Source organism: Protopterus annectens, chromosome 3.part0 (assembly GCF_019279795.1).
Source record: "Protopterus annectens isolate FY-2018-M chromosome 3.part0, PAN1.0, whole genome shotgun sequence".
Lineage (NCBI taxonomy): Eukaryota > Metazoa > Chordata > Ceratodontiformes > Protopteridae > Protopterus > Protopterus annectens.
The window spans coordinates 652,181,730-652,207,399 of record NC_056731.1 but is presented as its reverse complement, the minus strand read 5'-3'; the positions used below and the strand labels follow the sequence as shown (position 1 = coordinate 652,207,399).

The 25,670-nt window shown below is 43.1% G+C and overlaps 1 protein-coding gene across 4 annotated transcripts in view; it reads right to left on the bottom strand.

Moving 5' to 3' along the window:
- Nucleotides 1-673: 673 nt before the first annotated feature.
- SNRK (SNF related kinase) overlaps nucleotides 674-25,670 on the bottom strand; it is a 1,018,029-nt gene continuing 993,032 nt past the window's right edge. For all 4 annotated transcript variants that reach the window (XM_044065049.1, XM_044065051.1, XM_044065052.1 and 1 more), the window contains one exon: nucleotides 674-4,262. In XM_044065049.1, the coding sequence (XP_043920984.1) occupies nucleotides 3,044-4,262 (1,219 nt within the window). In that variant the 3' untranslated portion in view covers nucleotides 674-3,043. The remainder of the gene's footprint in view (nucleotides 4,263-25,670) is intronic.

Here is a 25,670-nt window from a genome sequence, read left to right as displayed (position 1 = left end):
ATGAATATACAGTGTGCTAACAATGACTGAAAAGGCCCAGTTACCAGAATATGTTGTCTAACAACAAGCTATCTACTGAATGGAATACTGTGGCATTACTGCTCACGCTATACCACTCTGGTTGTTGTTAATGTATGTGGGATATTCAAACCATGGTGTAGAATGGGCAGGAGCAGACAATGGCAGAATGAAGACACTACTCTTCACAGCATTTGTTGCCAAGACATTTTCTTGTTTTCTTTTGCACTTAAACCAGGTGAATCATGATTATAACAACCACTTCTTGGTTGTTTCTTCAAGTTTCTTCCTTGCAAGTGGACTTTTTATAAAATAGTTACGGAACACTTAAGAAACATCTCTGTTAAAAAGATCCCTCCTTAAAGAAGCTACAGGCTGATACGTTTCCCTGGCTATTCTCAACTGCACAAATGATCACTTAAAGAAATGCGGATGGAAAATGTTATAAACATTGTTTTAGACTATAAATATTAAAAAATTTCATAAACCTCTACATCATCAATCTGTGAGTTCTGCTGACTACAAGTGTGAAAAAATCTCAGTGCTTGCAGTCAGGCAGTCTCATGTCATCTTGGCATGTTCTGTGTCATCTTTGTGTGTTTTTAATTTTTTGGTCCAAATGTAAATTTTTATAATGATAAAAACAGCCACCATGTTACATTTCTGCACAATATATTTAATTTACACATTACTGCAACTATATGCATTTTTCAGGACAGGTAAAAAGGTACAAGATGAGACATCTGGAGATACTAAATGGTTTGGTCCAATAATATTTGCAATGTAGTGGTTATCCTCTTGCTTCCTTTCTTGCATCTAATGATGTCATACAACACATGCACAATCATTCACCTATGAACAAGTGGACAGACAACAGTCTAACATTTTGTACCCTCTGGGCGACAGCCAACCATATTGGCAACTAATAAGGCTATAGTACAGCTTTGCACCATACATGGTCAACACTGCTGTTCTAAATGTAAGCATCATATATGTACACATCTTTATTTACAATTTTTTAAACAAAATGCACATAGGACTAATTAAAGGTGCCATTCCAAGGTTGTACAACTTAAAATATGAACAATGACATTATTTACAATACTTGGAAAAATAATTAGCTGCAACTAGTACATTATTGCCAATGCCCTTACAATAGCTTGTCTTCCTCTCCTCTGATGTACAGCCATTTATTAAGCACTCTATAGTGGTGAACCACATATCCCAGCTCTGGCCATTCAGAGATGACTGATCCCTGATGAAAATATCAAGCTTATAAGCTCCACGGCTTAGCCTATGTAGAGCTTTTCATACAGACACAAATATACTCCCACATACATACATAAACACACACTCCTGTGAATCTGCAGTGGGCAGACTTAATTAAACTACTCTATTAATAAAATCATTTCCACTACTGTTGTCACTTAATAACTAACTCAGCTAGGTGTACAGTTAAGTAGCACCATTTTATGCACAGGGCACGACTAGCATTACTGGACAGTGTAATTTTAATTAAGCAATAAAAATCTAAAACAGTACTTTTAATGTATCCACATAAGGCTGAAACAAAGACCGAAAAAATCTAAATAGATTTTTCTGCTTCACTGTATTCTGAGCAGTGCTCTATGTTATCTAAGCTGGAGAATGGCATGGTAAACACCAGAAATGCTACTGGGTGGGGAACCACTTCGGCAACTTACTTTTTACCTCTACACCATATGGACTTCCTGTTTAAATTAACCAGTCTTAATTCATGGCAGTGCATGAAACAGGAAGTTCTGAAGGCAGTGTCTGAGGCTCAACACTACCTCTTTTTCAACTGCGCACAGTGATGCTGGAATTGAGTTTAAAATCAAAGAATATCATGATTGCAGTTAAGATACTATAAAACATGTCATTACTTTACCAATAACAGTCTAATGTCATACATGTACAGCAATAAACTTCAGTAGCTAGGCAGCAGCTACCTGTTACTAACTAAGAATTAAATTCAGAGTAAAAGGTGTTTAACCCCAGAGTCAACAGAATGCTCCCATCCCTTTTAACACACAAAACAGCTATGCTATATTTAGGGTATCACAAAATCAAAGGAAAAAAATGGCTAAAATTTTAGATTTCTATGATGCACAGAACAGAATACTAGCAACTGAGGTAATGTGTAAGACTGTTTCTTATCTTTAAGAATAAAACTTAGAAATTATGAATACAGTATATTAACTCAAAGTCACATATACGGTATATACAACTTGTCTAAGTACTTTAAAACAGGATTGTCTGACTGTAAGATGAACAAAGTTCTATTGATCTTTTATAGTCCTTCCTAATGATCCTTTATAGTCCTTCATGGACTACTGTTTGTCTTCAGCCTTTTCCAGCTAGTAATACTAGGGATCTGGTAATATCAGGCTGAAATGCTATCAACAACACATATTTTACTATAACATAAGACTGTTAAGATCAGGTTGGTACACTTCAAGATAAGTAACTTCCAGTGCATTTTTGCTTTGTACAAGCCTTGGAATATCCGAAAGCTCCCTCAAGAGTTTTCAGAATTACATTATTGCTTTGGTTCTGGGTTTACACACTGACACATACCACCCTATCACATATCAGAAACAAAGAAGTTCAGAACAAGAATCAACATATCACTACACAAATGATGCTTCTTTTAGCTTAAGTGCTATATATGAAGCAACAATCTGCTTCATTAATGTTTAGCTTAAGAAACACCGACCTGGATTCAATTTTGCACTTAAAGGATGCAAAAGCAGAAGTAACGCAATAAAATAACTAAGTCACATGGATAACAGAAAAGGAGACTGCCTAGCAGCATGCACAAGGACCATGCATTGTCATACAACCTAGCACACGCAAATTAAAATTCATAGCAATAAATAACTGCCCATAGAGCCCATTTAAAATGTTAAGACAACAAAAAGGGGGTGCACCAAAAGAAGGTATTCACAGTTCTGCACAAGAAAAAATGGAATCAAGTAAAACAAGCTACTGAGTCACAACTTGGTCAAATGACTTGACAACAGTTGGTCTGATTGGAAGTGCAAAGCAGACCATCCTTGGGATTTCGCTGAATATTCACAGAGATAGTCTTTTCATAGAGAGGTAGTTGTAAGATGTTGTTTTTCAAGTTCATGTTGTTTTCCTTTATCAGTTCTAGTTCATTCACTGTATCTGCTGTTTGGTCCAAAAATTTTTTTGTGCTGCATGTAGTTAGAGACTTGTCTGTATTCCCATTAGAGTTTATGCACATCCTCCAGGCGGACTTCTCTTGGACCTTTACACTGGAAAAAGATAGACTATTAAGAGGATCAATTATGTATTTGCTGCTGCCATTAAACTGAGAGCTCAGGCAGAGACCCATCAGTTTTAAACTCTCAATAAGTTCCCCCGCACATTTTGGGGAAGAGGAGTTCCCTGATGCAGAGCAGCTGCGTGTGGAGCCAGAAGTGGTGTTTGTAGTACCACTGGAACTGCTAGAGGGGCTGCCTCCACCTTTATCATCATCACCAGGGCTACTTCTGTCCATTCCTGCATCTCCATTACTTGGCTTACCCTGGCCACCACCATCTCCTTGATTACCAGGTGGGCCTTCACTACTGTCTCGACGATGCCATGAGTATGTAAACCCACTGTCCTTATCTAGTCGTCTTCGGCTCTCTGAATCATCATCACTGGTTTCAGAACTACTGCAGCTAGAGCCCCGGCCTTGACTTTTCCTCCGGTGATACCTCTTATGTACTGTGCCAGGTGAGGCAATGTTCATTTTTAAACGACTAAGTTTTGGGGGCAAATTTTCATCCATGTCAAACTCATCATCAGATTCTCCTTCTTCAAAGATTTGGTTAAGGACAGGTGCACTTTTTCTGGAAGTCAGTCTGTTTGTAATAGAAGGTTTGCGACGTAAAACTACTTGACCTTGTGAAGAAGCCAACTTTTTATCTTCTTCCTCTTCCTCCTCATCCTCCTCCACCCTAAACAGGCAGGTCAGTCCACTTGTTGTGGGCTTAATCAAAGCACCCGCTGTCATCAGTGCAGCTGCTCCTGCAAGATCAGGGGTATCCTCTTTTTTCACCGGTTCAGTAGATGCTTTATTTCTATGTCCATTTAGTATTGAGTCTGTAGTGCGTGCTGGAGACTGAGGAACAGTAGAATGGGATATAGGAGAAGCAGTAAGGTCATCTTCAAGATCCTGTGGCACATCAATTTTAGTTGGCCATGATTGCCTAAGAAAGGAAGGAAACAATGACGGTTACAATACAAGCAAATGAAATGAATATTAAAACAAGCACATTCCATAAACAATAAAATCAACTCTTGTGACATTCAAGGCTAAAGTACTTTGCACATTCAGTACTGAGAAGATTTTTAAAAGGTAACTTGGCAGGAAAGACACAGGGTGATAAATCCTCAATATTTCACTCATTATAATTCAGAAATTCTTTCATTAACTTGGTAGGAGTTATTGCTGCTGCTTCTAGTTTTTGCTTAAGAGTGTTTGGTATTTTACACTCCTTGCTCTCCAACTGTTACCCCTAAAAATCTGAAGAAAATCTCAGAAGTCATTTAAATGACTTGGTAAATGGAAAAGCAGTCTACACTTTTGTAAGTGTTGCTTACTATTACCCCATTTGCTAAACAAATCAATGAAAACATCCAAAACTTTTAAGAAAGACCTAAAGAAATAAGAAGTTATGTACTCACCATAACGTTCCATCTAAGTAGGTGACTTCATTTGTCTGCAACCTGTGGGTCTTGGATCCGATATCGGATCCGAGCCAGCAATTATTTATACAGCTATGGATCCGAGCTCCTAGCTCCTCCCTTCACCCATAATCCCCTGCCAACCCCAATTGACCTCAGATCAAGTTTGCCCTCCTATATACCTGAAAAGGTATCCCAAAAAGGAAAAGGCAGGAATAATACTATGATCTAATTCTTCTGAAGGCCAGGGGGAAGGAAGGGGGGATGGTTGCAGACAAATGAAGTCACCTACTCAGATGGAACGTTATGGTGAGTACATAACTTCTTAATCTGAAGTAGGGACTTCATTTGTCAGCAACCTGTGGGACAGAGTCCCCAGCTACCTGAATCTTGGGCGGCCATCATGGAAGGATGTTCCGGAGCACTGCAGAGCCAAAGGATGCTCTACCTCTGGGGGTGACTTCCAGCTTGTAGTGGTGAATAAAGGTATGAGATGAGGCCCAAGTGGCTGCCAAGCAAATATCATCCAAAGGGACTCTAGATCTGAATGCAGTAGAAGTGGGAACGAGTGGAGTAAGCACGGACCCTTTGAGGTGCGGGCCTCCCAGAAGCCTCATAAGCTAGACGGATACATTGGGAAATCCAGTGTGATAAGGTGACCTTCAAAACAGCTTTACCTAAATTGAATTTAGAAAAGGAGACGAACAGCTGATCAGATTGTCTGTGACCAGCAGTCCTATGAATATAGAAACGCAGCTGCCTGTGCACATCTAACGAGTGCAGCTTGTATTCTCCTTTATTCTGGTAATTAGGGAAGAAAACAGGAAGATTGATGGACTGATTGATATTGGTTTCTGAGGCCACCTTAGGTAGGAAAGATGGATTGGTCCTGAGGTACACTCTATCCTGATGAAAAACCAAATAAGGGGGTTTTACGGAAAGAGCTTGAAGTTCTGAAACTCTTTTCGCAGAGGTGATGGCTACTAGGAATGCTGTTTTCCAAGACGGGTATTTAAGATCAGCAGAGGCAGCTGGTTCAAAGGGGGAAGCAGTCAAGGCCTGAAGAACTAGCGATAGATCCCAAGGGGGTATGGCTTCTCTGATCGGGGGCCTAAGCAAAAAGGTACCCTTGAGGAAGGTTTTACATAGTTTAGCTGACATCAAGGGACCAGTCTCGTGTCCTACATGGTAATGGGAGATGGCTGCCAATTGTACCTTGACTGTCGAACAGCTAGCCCCTTGCTGAAAAAGCCCTGTAAGGAAGTCCAAAACTGACGTTAGCGGAGCAGTGAAGGGGTCCACATTATGATGCTCCGCCCAAACGGAAAAGTGCTTCCATTGACTGCGGTAAACCTTCCTGGTGGAAGGTTTATGCACTGCCACCAAGATGGCTTTGACTGGAGAGGAGATACCGGGAGTCCTAATTAAGAGTGGAACTGGAGCAGCCAATCTGTTAGCTTCAGGTTGTCCAGATTCGGGGTCGGTAAGCCTGATGGGTGGGAGATCAGATCCGGACAGGGATCCAGAATCCAGGGAGGATTCACCAAGTGAGACCACAGGTAAGGGAACCAAGTTTGTCGAGGCCAGAATGGGGCAATGAGGATCATCCTGCTCCCCAACCGAGAGGCTTTCTGTAACATCTTTAGCATCAGGGGTAGAGGAGGATAGGCATAAAGTAGACCGGGCGGCCAAGCATGCACTAGAGCTGCCTCTCGGGCTTCCCCTGTTGGGGAATCAGGCAAGAAGTTGTCGCATTTCGTATTTGAGGGAGAGGCAAAAAATTGCAGCAGGGTTGCCCCCATTTTGCAAAAATCTGCTTCGCTACACGGGAGTTGAGAGACCACTGGTAAGGGGAAAGAATAGTGCGGCTGAGTTTGTCCGCCAGAATGTTGGACCGTCCCGGAATGTGCGTTGCGATTAGAAAGCGGTTGGTGGAGATCGCCCATTCCCACACTCTCATGGCCTCTCGGCAGAGAGGATAAGACCTGGTTCCCCCCTGTTTGTTGATATACCAGACAACTAACATGTTGTCCATCTGTATCGCAATGGTTCCGACGGGAAGAAGGTTGTGAAGTGCTTGCAACGCTAACAGCACCGCCCTCATCTCCAGAACACTGATATGCAGGGAGGTCTCTGAGTCGTTCCATGTGCCTTGGACTGTTCTGCCTGAGCAATGCCCCCCCCACCCGAGGCGAGAAGCGTCCGTGGTCACTGTGACTAGGGGAGGTGGAGCGCAGAAGGGACGACCTGTATGGAGGTCTGGGGAATGCAGCCACCAGAACAGGGCCCTCCTGCAAGCTTTGCTGATAGAGACAGGGTGGTAGAGAGGGAGAAGCTGAAAGGACCACTGTACTTGAAGGGTCCACTGTAATACCCTCATGTTTAGGCGAGTGCCTCCCTCTGATCGGGTGGTATATCGGGGAGGTTCTTGAGTCTGGGGACATGAAGCATAGGGATTTTGTAACCTCTGGATATAATCCGAAGCACCCAGCAGTCTGACGTAATGGACTCCCATGCCACCAGGTGCCTCGAGAAACGCCCCCCGACTGCCTCCAGAGTGGAGCAGTCGGGCAACCCTTCAGGGCTGTTGCGTGGGCCGAGCAGAGAAGGATTCTCTGGACCCAAATTTTCTCGGTGCCCCTCTGCCTCTAGGGTGGCGTCCTCCCTGTCCTCCTCTGCCACGGAAGGACTGGTTGTCCGGAGCAGGTTGGGAATGCTGCGATTTCCGGAACCACATCTTCTTCTTTCCCTTTTGGTTCTTAGAAAAGGACCTCTGGGAAGCAGAGAAGCGGACTCCGATGGCAGACAGCGTCTTCCCGTCCTTCTCGCTCTGGACAAGTGTCTCGCAAACGGTTTTGCCAAACAAGGCAGAACCATCAAAGGGGGCATTCGCAAAGGACGCCTTAAAGGGATCCGCGAAGTCACAATGTCGGAGCCAGGCCTGGCGCCTCATCACTAGGCCCACTCCGCTGGCTCTAGCGGCTCCCTCAGTAGTGTGAGACAGAAGCCGCATAGAGGTATTGGAAACAGATCTCAGAGTGGCCATACGAGTGGAGTACAATTGCTTGTCCTCCGCCAAGGACTCCGGGGGAGAAGCAGCGTATTCTTTAATAAGATCGCGCTGCATCCTGATGACATGTGCCATGGTTCAGAGACCTTACCGAGAAGGTCGCTGAACTGAATTCCCGCTTCCCAAGGCGATCCATCAATTGAGACTCCTTGCTCGGAGGATGGACCGAGGGGTTCTCCTGAGCTAGTTCCCTCTTAGTGGCTGCCGCCATCAACATGGCATCTACAGGGGGACCCTTGCTCCAGTGGGGACGGTCTGCGGGGGGGCTCAAGATCCTGTCCGGGTACTTGGGTATAGGCTCCACAGTGTCCGGCTCCTTCCACGCCCTGGTGGTCACAAGGTCCACCAGGGGGTCGGCCGGAGGGGACACCCAAGAGGTAGACGGGCCTACTTCGAATGCCTCCAGGAACACGGACTCGCCGGAGGAAGCCTTGGGGGCAGACCGCCCCTCCCTGAGCCTAAGCATTTCCATGATGTCTCCAAAGGAGACATCCTCGGGGGTGATCTTGGGGAGCCTTCCCCTTCATCCAAGTCCGTATCCTCTGTTAAGGACTCGAGGGAGTCCACGTGCCTCCTCTTACACTTATGCTTGCGAGGCACTTCCTCGGGGGGGCTGTCCGAGGAGGTCTCGCCAGCAATGTCCTGTTCCAAAGGAACAACCTGGGACATTGAAGCAGGCTGTCCCTGTGGCCGGGTGATGGAAGCCTGGCCCAGCAGAGAGGGAGTGCAGGGCGGAGCCGAGACAAGGGCCGGGGGTCTGGATGCCCTCGACAGAGCCCTCTCCACTACATCGAAGGCCAAGGGGGAGCCGCTCTCCCTGGGCTCCGAGAGCCGACTCCCACTCGGATCCGATGAAGGGATCAGAACCAGCGCTGAGACCGTCGGATCCGAGGGACCAGTGTGCTCCGACCTGGACGGAGCCGAAGGCACAATGAATCCCTCGGATCTGAAGCTCGGGCCACGGCTCCGAGAGGTCGGATCCGACGATGGAACAGACAGACTTCGAGGGCAGAGTCGGATCCGAAGTACCCAGTACTGTCGGCGCCAACCCACCCCCGGCTCCAAGCACTCCGAACCCGTGAAGCAGGTCGGAGAAGGAGCTATCGGAGCAAAAAAGGGTGTCGAGCTCCCCCCCGAAGGGGGGGGGGAGGCAGGAGCACTCCCATCTGCAGCTGGGCCTGGATGAACCTTCTCATCATCCGGTCCAAGTCTGCGTCAGACAGGCTGTAGGTGGATCTCAACGAGGCCACCGAGGCAGGCCTGGAGTGCCGCCTCGATGACCTCGATGGAGATCGGGTCTCCTCCTCCTCTGGTCCCGGGGAGAAGCAAGGTGATCAGAGCCAAGGAGGAGGAGACCTGGAAGCCGTGGAGGGAGAAGCCCGCTTAGCTGGGGGGGCCGAAGCGGAGGCCTCGGCCGGCCGCTTGTGGTGCTTCTCCCTCCGTTTCTCCCTCCTGGCCTCCCTATCCTCCGGCGCTTTAGTGGGAGTTTGAATCCCGGCTGGAGGAAGGGGGCAGGAGTGGCTACCACCACAGGCTGGGGAGGTGCCACGGGAGTAGCGGAGGCCGAAGCCGACTCCGGGGGCAAAAGTCCCGCCAGGACCAGCTTCGACCTCCGCACTTTCAGTGCCCTGGGGTTGAACCCTGCACAAATCATGCATCCTGAGGACAGGTGTTCAACCCCAAGGCACCGAACACAACGAGTGTGGCCATCCGCCGGTGAAAGCTTATGGCCACACTCGGTGCACTTAGAAAAAATGGGCTTTGGGGCCTCTGACTATTTTCTTCTCAAGGAAAGGACTACACACGCACACCAGGCCCCAAAACACAAACAACACACACACACACTACGACCAGTGAGGGGAGGAAACACTAAAAAGAAAATTAAAAAAGGAAAGATTTTTCTGTTTTTTAAACAAGTTTTTGAGAACTTATCTGAAGTCGCCAGGAGCTCTGCAATCCAGCTGTCTCTTCTAAAAGCGACAAACTAGATCTGAGGTCAATTGGGGTTGGCAGGGGATTATGGGTGAGGGGAGGAGCTAGGAGCTCGGATCCATAGCTGTATAAATAATTGCCGTCTCGGATCCGATATCGGATCCAAGACCCACAGGTTGCTGACAAATGAAGTCCCTACTTCAGATTTGATGTTTTGGTGTCCCTTCAGACATCATTGGTACTGGCCCAACCCCCAGTACCTAGTGTCCACATGTGGTCTACCAGCTACTCTCCACCCCCCCAAACTTGCTTCATGATTTTGCTAGGGCCGGATGTGGATCCCAAGAGTGTTCTGGTTCTCTGCTTGTCTGTGCATCCGTCCAGGGGGATTTTTTTTTTTTTATGGCCTAACGACTTCCCTTTCTCCAACAACCAAGCTCATTCTTATTATGGCAGAGGGAAACTCCCCTCTTTACACCACACCCCCTTAGGAAGCATATCAAAGAACACCCACCTTGGATGGGCATGTCCATCCCTTCCCTGCTGCTCCATCAGCTGCCCAAGCCGCTATTCAACCTTGGTCAGCTAGGCCATAGTCAGGGCTTTACCAGAATGGCTAAGACAATAACATTCTTAATATAAATTATATATGCTGAAAAAAATCTGATTTTTTACTTTCTAGTAATGTAGAAATTGTCATCTCTGTGTCATCTGCTTACATTATGCATTTTCTGTAGCTGAAACATATGATGAAAATAAAAAGGTTTGGAAACTTAATTTCAACTAATAAAAGACATAAAAATATAATGCACATGCTTTCTTATGGCTGCCCAGACACCTGACATAGACCCATTTAAACTTTCATTTCCACAGCAGCGTCCTGTAGGATGGTTAAATGACAGAGAAAACTGGAAGGTCAGTGTAATGACATGTCTCCCCTTCCTGGAAATACCTTAATATTTGGACTGATACTACAGCATATATCAGTCTTTCATGATGTCAGTGACATGGAGTTAACTAGGCAATGTGGCGCAGAAGGAAGAGGACTTGTGGTTATTAGTATTCAAATGCTTTCTGCCCCCTATGGAGTAGACCATTGGCCACCAAAGGTGTCTCTCCTCAAAAGTCTGCTTTTAGTGAAATGTCTGGCAAAGTTATGAAGTTACTGCAGAACAGATGCTATGAAGCAATCAGGAAGATGCATGCCTAATCCCCATATATAATAGCCCTTCTTAAGAATGATACAAGGAGGACAAAACTCATTCAAGATGATGTACCATTTTCAATTACCATGCATACAACACAACAGATCCTCTTAATCAAACTTAACCAGTTGTGACTAAATCCCATCTTAACCCACACTCCTGCCACGAATCTTAACTGTTGAAAAGTTGTAGAACTTGGCAGTCCTGGAAACAGTTGCTGGTGGCAACAAGAAATTGATAGAAATTAAATGGATGTGTTTAAATGTACAGAATCTGAAATGCAATATCCCTTTAATAACAAAATTAACTCTGCTAGAAAACATGCTATATTTAGACTTAATAGTATAATCACAAGTGCAGATTTCATTTATATACACAGAAAGCATAAGTAAAAACAAAAATTTAAAATAACTCGGGTAACACTAACACACAATCAGCCTAACATTATACATTTCCCTATGCAAATTCTATGCTGACTGGACAAAGAAACCAAATTAGCCCTGACAACATTCCAGCCAGGGTAAATCCCCTGATATACCATGGGCAGAAGGTTCACTGCATTACATACATGGCAAAAAAAAAAGCTTGTTGCACAGCTGTACCAGCACAAGGTTTAAGATTATCTCAATTTGTTTTTAAGAAATGTCCATCCCTTATATTTATATTTCAGAAAACCAGCATTAAATAACAATAGACATTAATTTTTTTTGTAAGAAAGGTTTAAGTGGACTCTCACATAAAGACTAGGACACTTATCAACAGTTCATGCTCCTATAAAACAAGGAAAACTCTTGGTATTAAAACAGTGCTGCTTTATCCTAGGAAGACAAGAGAGAAAAGACAACTGTGTTATAAAACTGTAAAATGTTCAATGTTTTCCTGCATTTTATCACTGAAATAAACGTAATAAAGTGATTTAAAATTAACATCACATTACAGTAACTCAGATATTCCATAAGCCTACACAGCAGAACAATCTTTTCACTTCTATGTACAAAAAGGGGGAGGGGAGAAATTGTATGGTAGTAACAAACAACTGCAGAGGTGTAGACTATGATACTACTTATTCATTCCTGACCTCAGTGTTTTATCACTCAGGTTTGGCCTTCTTAGTCAAACTTAACCAGTTGTGGTAAACCCTCACCACAACACATGGAGTAATGATATAGTCAATACTAGAAAATAGAGTAAAGATATGACATGCACAATTCCAAGAAACTGTGAAAATAACAGCACAAGAAGTGATTATATTGTAGACAATGCTACAAAAAAATTAAAATAACTAAACAAATAAACATTTTTTAACAGCAAAAATATGAGCACTTCTAAGCCAGTGGTGTATAGGGATAAAGCCCTGACTATGGCTCAGACACCCCAAGTTTGATTAGTGTTTCGGACACTTCATGGGACTGGCAGGGAGAATGGGTGTGCCCATCCTGGGAGGATGGAGGTCTTGGCCAAACTGCACTACTGTTCTACTGAAGCAACATCCATCACAGGGATAGGGTGTGTCAAAATGTGGGAAGCTACTGCAGGGAGGACATGGGTGTGACCACCCAAAATGGTTGCAGCCCTTTACAGTATATGGGGAAGAACAAACGTGTAGGAAAAAGGGCACAGACAGTCTTTGTGACGTTGCAAATGCTTATGTCAACATAAGAGGGAACCCAGTTACAGTACAAATGCCCTCATAGATGGAATGCCAGTAAGATTATAAGCAAAGTAAATGTCTGCCTGTACAACATTCTCCCCTCCAAATGACTCCTGCCCCTGTGAATACTGACATTTCGCATGACTGGGGGAATGAATAAGCATCTATGCAGGGAAGGGGGACAGAAGGTAACCTGGCAGTGAAGAAAAAGGTATAGAAAAGAAAAAATAAAAATACTTGTAAGTAATTAACAATAAAAGAGTAAAGTAAAGAAGTAAGTAGAGAAATGATAATGTATAGGCCCAACAGCAGCTCACAAAGTTAAAGAAAACAAAAAAGCTGGGTGAAGACACGTGGGCAATCTAGTAATTATTCAGTTAAACTTCAAGTGGGTTACAAGATGGAATTATATTACACAGCAAGTGTGCATTTCTAGCAATGCAGTCAATGTGGTTGAACAAAAGATGTTCTTAACACTACAACTGACTTGGCTTAACCTTGCTTTCTCAACTGCGCAAACGCTGTTAACTACAAACAGCCAAACCTAAAATATGAGCCATCATGAGTTGCTGGCTTACCCACACATGGAAATAGAGCGCTCAGAATGCATCTAAAGGGGATCAGAAAAATTCAACATGAAAATGCACAAAAGACAAGAAAGTCATAAATCACAAGAGCGGGACACAAAAACACAAGTAGATGAAAGTCTGCATTCATGGTAAGGACATTTTAGAAATGTGGACTTATTTACTCTTAATTCCAAGTTTGCTACTCCATAGCAATTCACTATGGGTTCTTAATTAACCTAATGACTTCAGAACTGTTCTATAACTCTTAGCAGTTTCTACTCAGTCTGGACATAGTTTAAAATGTGCATATTAATGCTGTAAACAAAATGCAGTGCAATTAAATAAGACCAGCCCTAGCAATTTTTTGATGGTATGTTGCTAAATATGACTAACACAGGATGCTCATCAAGCCAGGAAATGGAAGGGACTGCATGGAAATTTAGCCAAACATTCATTTTTTTGTTTTTGGAATGGTCTTGAAACATCATGACAAGGAAGAACCACTACAAAACAAAGTAGCAAGCTGTGAATCTGGGCTGAGATGGAGAGTTCAGTGGTCTCAGCCTTACCGTGCCACATGAAGTGTGGCTTTCAGTCATTCATCTGGCTTCCTACTTCCACAGCTGGTGCTAGGTCTTACAACATCTGTATGGGAACATATATGGGATATTCTGGATACTTCAAAAATGCTCCACACTTACCTACTTGCCGTGGTACTAGTGGCCCCTTTATTATTATGAATTATATATGAGCAGTGTCACCTGAGATGTTTTCTATGACTCCTCATCTGCATACCAAAAATGAGGAACCATGTTGAGAATCTATTAGCATCCCCATATGAAGTTCTTCCTTGCAAGCCTGAGGTAACACCTTAGTTTAGGTATTCTGTGTAATTGAAGTCGCTAAATAAGGGCATACATGAGCTTCAGATTTCATATCCTTCAGAAAGTTAATGCTAACATAAATTGTCTTTATTTTTAGCAACTTTCTAAATTAATAAGAACAATATTTAAAAATTGTCCTTATTTTTGGGCTTTTGTTCCCTCCATTATTTTAAGCTTTGTCCAGATTTCTTGTGCTAAGAGTTTGAAATGTATGATCTTAATTGATGTCAATGCTGGGTCCACAGCTGTTAAAGTTTTCAAGTAAGGATAGTAAACATGTCTCATAAAATTTTGCAAACAAAGATGTGTTGTCTTACAGTTGCTGACTACTGAATCTCAACTGCCACTATTACGTTGATGTACTATCACACTAAGCAATTTCCATGAGTTTGGGATGATATCATGTTGTAGAATGCAACTAAACAGTAGTGTAACTGGAACCTCAAGGTGCTGAAGATACAAGTGCCGGGGTACCATCTAGCCCCATACTATTACATTTAACCTTTTTAAAGGTGCTGTGATGATCACATTACTGATTAGCAGGCATAAAGGTATGACATTATCAACCATTTCAAAACCATAAGTGTTAATATGTGCTCTACTGGGGACAACTACTTCGGATAAATAATGCAGCTGTACCCCCAGGTGTCATTTATGACTTGCATTCAATATGATAAAGTAATGGGAGAATTGTTTGCCATAACTTTATTTACAAAACTGTAAAAAATGTTTAGCTATATTTTGCATTAACTAATCTTTTAGCTATTTTCACCTTTCAACACATTTTACAACAGGAAGACTTTGAAAGCTTAGTTTGTCTGTAAATTTAGTACTTTTCACAAGTTTATCTACTGTAGAATTCCACCAAGGAGTAGAAACAAGTTTGATGTTTGCCTTTCTAGATCTCTTACAACTGTCAAGTAGTTTAACACATGTTCATTCAAACTTCTACCAATATTGTGTTATGCCAACTGTGCAGACTTCTTTCCACTATTTTTCACTGATGACAGTAGATCTACGGACAGATCATTGCCTGTAATTTCAACTTTAAGTGGATACATTTGTTTGGCATAGAAAACTGAAAGGACAGAATCTTATACGTTCATAGGTAGGTACTAGGCTATCTGCCCGAGGGCATTTATAAGCCTAGCCAGAGTGTGTCAGCTTTCGCTGCCCCACTAATTAATTAACTGAGCCTCTGTCAAGCAGAGCCAATGAAGTGATCCCAGGGGTGTAGTTTCTGTTACACATCCACTCGTCAAGGTTTCTCTTGAAGATTGTTAGTGAGGGGCTCTTCCTAATGTAGTTAGAAATTTTGTTCCAATGCATGGGGGAGTCTCCGTGACAGGAATCTCTCTCTCCAGCGTGTTATATTTATTGTTGTGGCGAGGTTTAGCTCACTAGAGCACATGGCTCGCACTGACTTGGATTTCTTTAGGTGGAGCATGTCTATCAATTCTGAGTTGGACATGGCTTTGTAAGTCAGGCAGAGATCACCTCGAGTAAGAGATATGCCACTAAGTACAGCCGGAGTTTTTTCAGTCGGGCTGCATAGGACATATGTTTGAGGCCAGTAATCTTCTTGGTGAGGTACTTTTGTTGGTCTTTCCAGCTGTTGGAGGTGTCTTGTGAGGTACATCCCAAATGGGGCATTGTACTCTATGATGGGTCTGATGAGTGACGAGTAGAGGGGCACTATAACTTCTATTTCTAGATGCAAACCCTTTAGCAATTAGATAGGCCACATAGAAGGATTTCCTAACTACTTTGGCAATAGGATTGTCAAAGGAGAGATTACTATCTACCTGAGTCCCCAGATCTCTTATTATCTCTTCTGTATTAAGGGGGCTGCCACCTATGTGGTAATTCGTGGGTGTTTTGTTTTTCCCAAACGGGATGACTATGCATTTTTTGGCATTTAGATTGAGGCCATGACTTTGACGCCAGGTGTCCGTCTCAGTAAGGCCTTATTGGAGGATGTCCGTGTCAGCGGGAGAGTCAATTATGGCTCCCAGTTTGCAGTCATTGGCGAACTTGGTTAGCCATAGTCTTCCTGTGTTTGTCTGTACGTCTGAGAAGTATATGCCGAACAGTAGGGGTCCCAGGACCGAGTCTTGCGGGACACCACTTGTGACTTGTTTAGAGTCATACCTGTAGCCTGATATTCTTACCGTGCGAGTTCTGTCTGTAAGCCAGTTGGCAACCCATCTTGTGACGTAGGGGTTTATGTTCAGGTTGGTGAGTTTTTCTATAATACCCGAGTGAGGAATGGTGTCGAATGCCTTGGCGAGGTCAAGGTAGGCTGTGTGAACCACCTTTCCTTCGTCTATGGCCTTGGTGACTGTCTCAAAGAAGTCAACCAGGTTTAGTAGGCATGATCTGCCCTTAAAGCCAAACTGGGTCGGATCAAGTGTTTGGAGGTTCCCAATGTCTTTGTTAATGAGTTCCATGATGATGCACTCCATAGCCTTGCAGACCAGGCTAGGCAGGCTTAAGGGGCAATAGTTACCAGGGTCAGTTGTGGCCCTCCTTTGTGGAGCGGAATAACCGTTGCTGTGCGCCACTCTATGGGCACATAGCCTGTGGAGAGGCTGAGGTTGAACAGCATGTTTAGGTGGGGGTTAGTTCGTTCTGTAGTTTGTGCAAGACGCATCCTGGAACACCATCTGGCCCCATTAACACTGTTTTTGGCTTTTGAAAGGGCTGTTTTCACCTGTGCATCTGTGATTTCTGGGACACTACACTTTTCCGGTATTGTTGTGGGCCCTTTTGGAGGTGAGAGGGGGGTGAAGTTTGCACTGAATCTGCCAGGATGTTGGCAATATCAGTAGATTCAGTATATTTTGTGCTATTTTGCACTAGTTCAGTGCATATCTGCGAGTTGCCACTTAGATTCTTAACATAGCTAAAGAAGGCTTTGTGGTTATCTTTTGAATCCTTGGCTGTTTTTCTTTCGAAGTTAGCCTTGGATGATTTTATGAGGGGACCTTAGTTTCTTACTGATACTGATCAGGGATGCCTTTCCTTCTTGGGATTTGCTTTTTTTCTGAACTAGTTTCCTCCTTTTATTGTATAACCTGTTTATGGCAGGGGTCCACCAGACTGGTTTCCTTCTCTTAGTGGAGTGAGTCTTGGTTTTGCTAGGGATGGTACAATCCATGCATCCTTGTAGGTGCTCATAGCATGCATTTGTACAGGATTCTCCATCTTGGGCAGCGTTATCCTTTAGCGCAGGGGCTATGAAACTTACCACCTCTGTCTTAAGTAAGGTGAAGTTTGATTAAGAAAAGTTTTTCACTGTGGTTTCCTTGGTTAGAGGTGGTGGTGGGATGTGGATATCCAAAGTGATTAGTTTATGGTCTCATCTAACCAGTCACAGGTTGACCTCCGGTATGGAACACCTGTCACCCATGTTGGTGATGACCAGGTCCAATATGTTTTCACCTCTGGTAGGGGAGTTTACCAGCTGATCCAGGGCATTTGAGTTGATAAATTCCAGGAAGCGCTGAGCCTGGGAGTTTGTACTCTAGTAGTTTTCCCAGTTAATGGTAGGGTAACTGAAATCGCCCAATATCAGGGTGTTCGGTAGGACCTTCAATGTTTTCCAGTGTCTCAAGAACTGCAGAGTGGTGGGTCCTGGGTCATGGAGGATGATATGTAGTAGGTCACAATTTGCATTGCAGATTTGCCCGATGTTAGTTGCACATGGATGATCTCAGAGGTACCATGCTGCGCCACTAACCTGGAGGTGTAGGTATCCTTGATGAATATGGATACACCCCCTCCTTTTGTGTTTCAGTCCGTGTTCTGTGGCCGAAATGTGTGGTAAGAGTTGTAGCCCGGTAGTGCTAGAGTGCTCTCTGGAGCCTTGAACCAGGTTTCAGTTACTGCATAGATGTCGACATTGTCCATACTGAAGAGTGATTCAAGCACGTGCATTTTGAGATATAAACTCCTGGCGTTGAGTAGCATAGCCCTCATTTTTTTATTTGTGCTGTTTATGGAGGTGGGTTTGACTTTTGAGCCTTGCCTAAAAAAGGCACTATTGGGGCAGCAAGAGCCTTGGCCAGTATTCGAAAACCTAGGGGTGACCGGTGCAAACCATCTCTTGCGAAGCAATGTGGCTTGTCGAGCATGTCGTCCCAGGCTGACAGACACTGGATCCCCTTTGAACGACACCAGAAGCTTAGCCAATTGCTGAAATTGATCATTTTTTTTTTAATACTGAGGTATCATTCTTGGTGAAGGCAGGATGCTACTCAGAGTCAGGGTCATACCCGCCTGTGCTACATGATCAGACAGCTCTTCCATGTCTCCTTTCATGTAGTCCAGGGCGGTATGTCTCAGGTCATTCACACCAACATGAACAATGGCAGAGTCATATTTGTACTTGTTCTGGAGTGACCTGAGCGCTTGTATTATGTGGCAGATTCTGGCTCCCACCAGGCAGCTAACAGTAACCTTCTCCTTATCCAGCCTAGTGAGTGGGATGTCAGTGTGCCTGACTAGTCACCTATTACTAGTGTGTTAGGTATGTTATTTCGCCTTAAGGGCTGTGATTGTGCAGCACGTTGATGTTGTCTGGTTTGTGAAGGGATGTGCAGGTTTTTTGGGTGTCTGCTTTGGAGCACCCTGATGCTTTTGCAGGAGCTTCCAAGTATGATTTAGTGTATTTATGTGTATTTTTGCCAGTGCTGGTTTAGTAGGTCTATGTGAGGCTGGAGTTGTGGTGCAAGTGTTAACCTTCTCCTCATGACTGTCTGTTCCAGTATTGGGTGAAGAGACCTTAGCCTCCAGTTTGGCTGTATAATTGCATCTTTCGCATATGTTAGTGTTTTGTGGTAGGAGGACCTTAATTATCTAAAATGGAGAATGGCCTGATGTTTACAACCCTGTCAGGAATATTAGTTACTAACAGATCCAAACATACCTTTCATCCTCTTTAGTACAAGAAATCTGGACAAAGCCTAAACTAATGGGGGGACAAAGGCCAAAAAACAGGGACAGATTTTAAACACTGCTTTTATAAACTTTGAAAGTTGCTAGAACAACAGGCTTTGCGTTAGCATGCATTTTCTGAAGGATATGTAGTCTGAAACTCAAACATATATGGATAATTTAGTGACTTCAGTCTTCACTGGTTTAGAAGACCACCACATATTTTATGAGACGCAGACCACAAATGAGGACATTCTTCAAAAATCTGGACATTTGAGAAATATGAATCCAAAATATAATTATGTGATGGGCATTCGGTTAACAGAGTCAGATTTTCCAAGGTCATCAGATCCAAGAATTTACCCTCCATAATGAATATACCACTACTTAGTGTCCAGTTAATGTGTGGGTAATGAGTAATTAAAGTAATCTAACAAGATTATGTTTTTGCTGTCCAAATATTCTGCAAGAGAATCCAAAAACTGTGACTGGGCATAAGTATCTTATAAGAAATTTATAAGACCATCAATGTCAATGACAAAGATTTTCATATCCTGTTAATAAATAACAATTTTGCAGAAAGTGATTCATTCAAACATATCACAATTTCTTCTTCAGTGGTGTTGATATGCAAGCCATCAGTCTTTATACTGCCAAACTTCAGCAATAACTAGCATTTTATACACATTCAAATCAATTCCCTGGCTATTTCTTCCCACAATATTTACTTCCCTGGACCCCTGTCTAGCAGGTCGACTGACGTGATCCCCGGGGTAAACTTCCCATCTCCCATCCAGTCAAGGTTCCTTCTGAAGAGGGCCAAGGAGGCACTCTGCTTGACTTGTATGGGCAGTCTATTCCAGAGTATGGGGAATCTCTGGGTCAGGAACATATCCCTCCAGCATGTTTTGTTCATTGCGATGACAAGGTTTAGGTCCCTGGAGCGTGTGGCTCTGATGGATTGGGATTTCTTTAAATGTATCATGTCCAACAGCTCTGGGTTTGACATGGCCTTGTATGTTAAGCAGAGATCACCTCTGAGTAGACGATATGCAACAGAGTATAGCTGGAGTTTTTTAGTCGGTTAGCATAGGGCATCTGCTTTAGGCCTGTGATTCTTTTAGTGAGGTGTTTCTGTGGCCTTTCCAGTTGTTGCAGATGTCTTGTGAGGTACATACCAAATGGGGCATTATACTCTATGATGGGTCTAATGAGGGATGAGTACAGTGGGACAATGGCCTCCTTTTTCTGGATAAAAAGCCCTTAGTGATGAGGTGTGCCACATAGAAAGATTTCCTGACTGTTGTGGGGATATGGTTATCGAAGGTGAGACCACTGTTCACCGGTGTTTCTAAGTCTCTATCACACTTCCCATATTTAGTGTACTGCCACCCATGTGGTAATTCATGGGTACATGTTTTTTCCCAAAGGGGATAACTATACACTTCTTGGCATTGAGCTTGAGCCCACGGCTCTGGCACCAAGCATCTGTTTCTGTAAGGCCCTTTTGTAGAATATCCACATCATTTAGGGATTCAATAATGGCTCCCAGTTTGCAGTCATCTGCGAACTTTGTTAGCCAGAGTCCCTTAGTGTTGGAATGTACTTCTGAGAAGCAGATGCCAAACAAGACCAGTCCCAGGACTGAACCCTGAGGTACTCCACTTGTCTGGAGCTGGATTTGAAGTCAGCTACTTTTACAGTGTGGGTTCTGTCAGTAAGCCAGTTGGCAACCCATTGAGTAATGTAGGGATTTATGCCCAGCTCAGTAAGTTTATCTATGATTCCACAGTGGGGGATGGTGTCAAAGGCCTTGGTGAGGTCCAGATAGGCTGTGTGGACTGCCTTACCCTCGTCTACGGCTCTGGAGACTGATTTGAAGAAGTCAATCAGGTTAAGGAGACACGATCGGCCCTTCACGAACCCAAACTGGGTGGGGTCCAGTGTTTGAAGGTTGCCAATGTCTTTGTTTATAAGTCCATGAAAATACGTTCCATGGCTTTGCAGATCAGGCTCGTCAGACTGATGGGATGGTAGTTCCCAGGATCCTAGGTGGATCCCCCCTTATGGAGTGGGATAACTGTAGCTGTGCACCCATCAGTGGGCACGAAGCCTGAGGTGAGGCTATGATTAAACATGACACTTGGGTGAGGTGCCAGTTCATTTTGTCGTTCATGTAGTACACAGCCCGGGTTGTCGTTCGGTACCATGGATGCTGCATTCTTAGCTTTGGAGAGTGCATATTTTTACCTGTGTAGCAGTGATTACTTGAATTTAGCAATCTTTTTGCATTGACATGGGCTCTTTAGGGGGTGAGAGGGGGGTGAAGTTGGCACTGAATCGATCTGCCAGGACATTGGCAATGTCCTTGGGATCAGTATATTTAATGCCATTCTGTTGTAGCTCAAAGCATATCTGAGCAATGCCATTTAAATTCTTGACATAGCTATAGAATGCCTTGTGGCTGTCTTTGGAATCTTTGGCAATTTTATTTTCGTAACTAGCTTTGGAGGATTTTATGAGGGATCTCAGCTTCTTACTGAGGCTGGTAAGGGAGTTTTTTGCATCCTGGGATTTTCCTCTTTTCTGCAACAGTTTCTTCATTCTGTCATATAGTTTGTTTATGACAGGGGATCACCAGATTCGCTTCCTTTTTTTGGAGGAGAGCATCTTGGTTCTATTTGGGATGGCACGATTCATGCACCAGTGGATGTGCTCATACAGTGCTTTAGTGTAGGATTCGGCAGTCAAACTGTGAGTTCCCGTCTGCATGGGTGTCATGAAGTTTGTCACTTCTGACTTGAGTAGCATGAAGTTGGCCTTGGAGAAGATTTTTACAGATGTTTCCTTACTGGGGGGTGGGGGTGGGATGTGGATTGTCAAAGGTGATTATCTTATGGTCAGACCTAACCAACAATGGGGTGACCACTGGTGTGGAGTATCTATTTCCCATGTTGGTAATGACCAGGTCCAGGATATTGGAGCTCTGGCGTGACTATGAATTAGTTGACCCAGGGCGTTGGAATTTATGAATTCCAAGAACCGTTGGGCAAAGGTGTTGGTACATGAGTAGTTTTCCCAGTTAACTGTAACTCATCAAACCTTGTTTTCCAAACTACAAGAATTTACAAAGTAAATGGTTACAAGGTTATCATGATCTGGTTTAGGAAGGCTTTAAGCTTTGTGGCATATGTTTACATCTTCTAGGTGCCTGTTAATGGCTTTGTTCAACACAGAATCCCCTCACGATAAGTACACAATGAGAGGGGATATTATGGCTGCCATCACAGTGGCAAAATCATCAGTGATCTGCAGATTAAGAAACATAATATTTTCCCTAAAGCATTTCTCTTAAGTTTTCTGTTTCTGGTTAGAAAGTAAGAGTTATCATTACAATTAAAACTGTTGTTGCAACTCCTTTTGGGACATCAGCCAACAGATTTAAATGGACTCTATATATGCTTCTTCCATCAGAAATTATCTTCTGGAAGTAGAAGGGCCACTGTCTGCATTAATACACTATATAGTGCTAGGAATAAAGTCATGATGAGGCTGCATACTGGCAAGACTGTAATATGGGGGTTCACTGAGTAAACTGTAATTTGTATGTGAATATTTTTTTTGCTTAGAATGAAGTCTGTTTCAGCTGAGTTGGTTGACAAATGACCTTTACATACTTTTGTGTCATGTATGTTGTATCCTAACTGGTCTGGAAAAAAAAAAATCTCGTTTCATGTCTCTCGTAACAGACTATGTTCCATTTTTGTCAGTAGACCCACTTACATCCTTCCCATGTGCTAATAACTGAGCTTCAATGTCTTCAAGATTAGCACACAATACAAATGGTTATATCCTGATCATAAAAGGTATCCCTACTCAGTCTAAACATACAGTACTGGCATTACTGATAAAAGCTATTTCCTGTAACAGTGAGGATACTCACCCCAGAGCCAGCCTGTCCATTTGACTACTTATCCCTCAAATTAAAGGTAACAAACAGAATTCAGAGAGTGTAAACTTGTTTTGGAATCAAGCTTTAAGTCACAGCCTGACTGCAAATGTATGGATTAAACACTATGTCTGAAGTTTGAAAAGCAATGGATGTAAAAAGCAAGTTTGATTACTTGTGAAAACTACATTTCATAACTTAAAAGTTACTTGCTGCTTTAACCAAAAACTGCATGTTGTGACACAAAGAAAAGCATATGTATGGGGAGAATAGTACATGGTGTAATAGTAATACAGACCTAAAAGCAAAAATGTCAAAATAATAACTTATCTGGTACATTTTTCTACTAAAGAAAAAATAAATAAATAAAGAAGAACTCAACAGCCATGGCATAGCAGATCATAAAAATCAGCAGTTTCATCAGTAAAATTCATACATTTGCTTTTTAGAAAAAAATGAAGATAAGTACTTATGTTTTACAGAAAAAAAGCAAGACCAAGGATTATAACAAAATAATATAAATAAATCAAGGTCTTCCTTTGGAATTACAAATGATCTCTTATTGTTTACTAACTAATGTACATCTATATACACCAAACAACTATTCAAAGTATTCCATCTTCTCATACACTATTAGAGTGGTGAAAAAGAGGGTAACGCCTGCTGGCTCTGTAGTCCTACTGGGAGGATTCATCATTAATCTGGGAAATGATGGCAATACCTGGAGTGACATGATTAGTAGGAAAGCCAGGCTAAGTTGAAGTCAAATGGTAAACTGTTACTGGACGTCTGTGCCAGGCAAGGATGTCCAATTTGAACACCAAGTATGAACACAAAGTGGCTCCAGTGTATTTCTTCTAGTGGAGTATCTTGGGCCAAAGGCTAACTGACTAATTTTTCTAGTCAGTATGTCAGACCTGAAACCATATATATGTTCTGGTCACATGGGTCAAAACAGGTACTGAGCTGTCAAAATAAAATCACTCATTAATGGTGATTAGGGTCAACTGGTTGAAGCAGCAGCTGGATAACCTTTGGATATCAAGCATATAATGAGCGTGTCCATGGAACATGTTGCAGATCTTACTATGCAGGAACACTTCAATCGTACCTCCTAGAAAAGTTCTTTTGTTTTACTGAAGGAGGTCAGAGGTATAGTGCCTGGATGTCTTTCTGCAGAGTGCTGCTGGGGTGGGGAGTCTTCAAAAGATACAGACAAGTGTTAATAGGTCAAAAAGCCAGCAGCTGTACAGGAAGGGCCTGGGTGTGGGAAGAGTTTTGGTGTGGTCATGGAAAATGACTTTCAGATGACCTCAAAGAGGATGTCACTTTTCTGGAAGGACGAGATACTTCCCAGGCTGCTCTTGGCAAGGGTGAAGAAGCAGACACTGACCTCAGTGAGGGGCACTGTCAGTGGATGGAAAGAATTCCTGACTCCAGTCGACATGTACTTTTGTAAGGAAGCGGTGCCAGAACCATTGGTGGAATCAAATACATTTATACATATGAGGTCACTGTGATGATTAAAAAAGTTGGACTATGATAACTCTACGGGAGCTGATGAGATTTGTCTGGAAATGCTGAAGGCAATGGACATTTTCTTGAGGTGTCATGGTTAATGCACCTTTTTAATGTTGCATGTAAATGGGTCAGCATATCTGGATTGGTGTAAGGGGTCGGCAGTTCTTACTTTTACAAAGGGAGATACAGCAGGATGTTTTCCAGTTATAGAGGAATCATGTTTCTCAGCCTCCAAGGAAAAGCCTGTAACATTGGCTCTGGAAAGGAGACTTCAAAGAGCTGCCCTTCTGATTTAGGAGAAAGAATGCAAAATCTGTCCACACAATGTAACTTTGTATGAGACTGTGATGGTAAAGTCAGAAATGGGACACAAGGCAAAGTTCTCAATTTGCCAGTCAGTAGATATTTCCATTCTCAACTATGGGAGATAAATGGAAAGGATGGACACAGAAACTAGGTTCTTTCAAGGAGGTTGAAAATCTAGAAAGAGGTCAGAGTACAGCCACTGCTCTAGGAATCAGTTGAGGTGATTTGGACACCTACTAAACAAGACCCCCCCCCCAGCACCACCATGTTTGTGCACAAGGAGGTGGCCCATGGAAAGAGTTGCCAGTGCAGACTGAGGAGACAATGGAAAGACTCTATTTTGCCTGAAAATTTCACAGGATGAGCTGGCAACCATACTTAGGATAGAAAAGTCTGACCTAACCACTTCAGATTCACCAAGTCTGTTAGTTTACATAATGGACAAATGGATGTTGTGGAGCCTTAAAATGCAAATAAATATATGCAGGCTGACGAAGATGAATAGCTTAAAGGTTCTCAGTAATTATTTAACAAACAGGCATGGCTATCATATCTATGAAATTAAATACATCAAGTTAGTGGATTATAGGACAATCAGTCTTTAAGACTAATGTACTGTCCATTTTTCTCAATAGCTACTGATGGCCATCACTCAGAATAAGATCCTAACTAGCTACAGCTCTAGTATTCTTGCCTACTGCCCCCACAGCTTACATGATGTTGCTACTCTGCACATGCACAAGAAGATCCATACCAGCGACCTTTACGATAAGGACTTCAGCCTAACACAGTTCCAGAACACACTGCAAGCTCAGGGTCTTTGTTTACCTCTTATGCCAGCTCCTATAATGTAATGGAATGACATATGCATTCTTTCTCCCTCTGTGACATTTGTCCATAGCAAA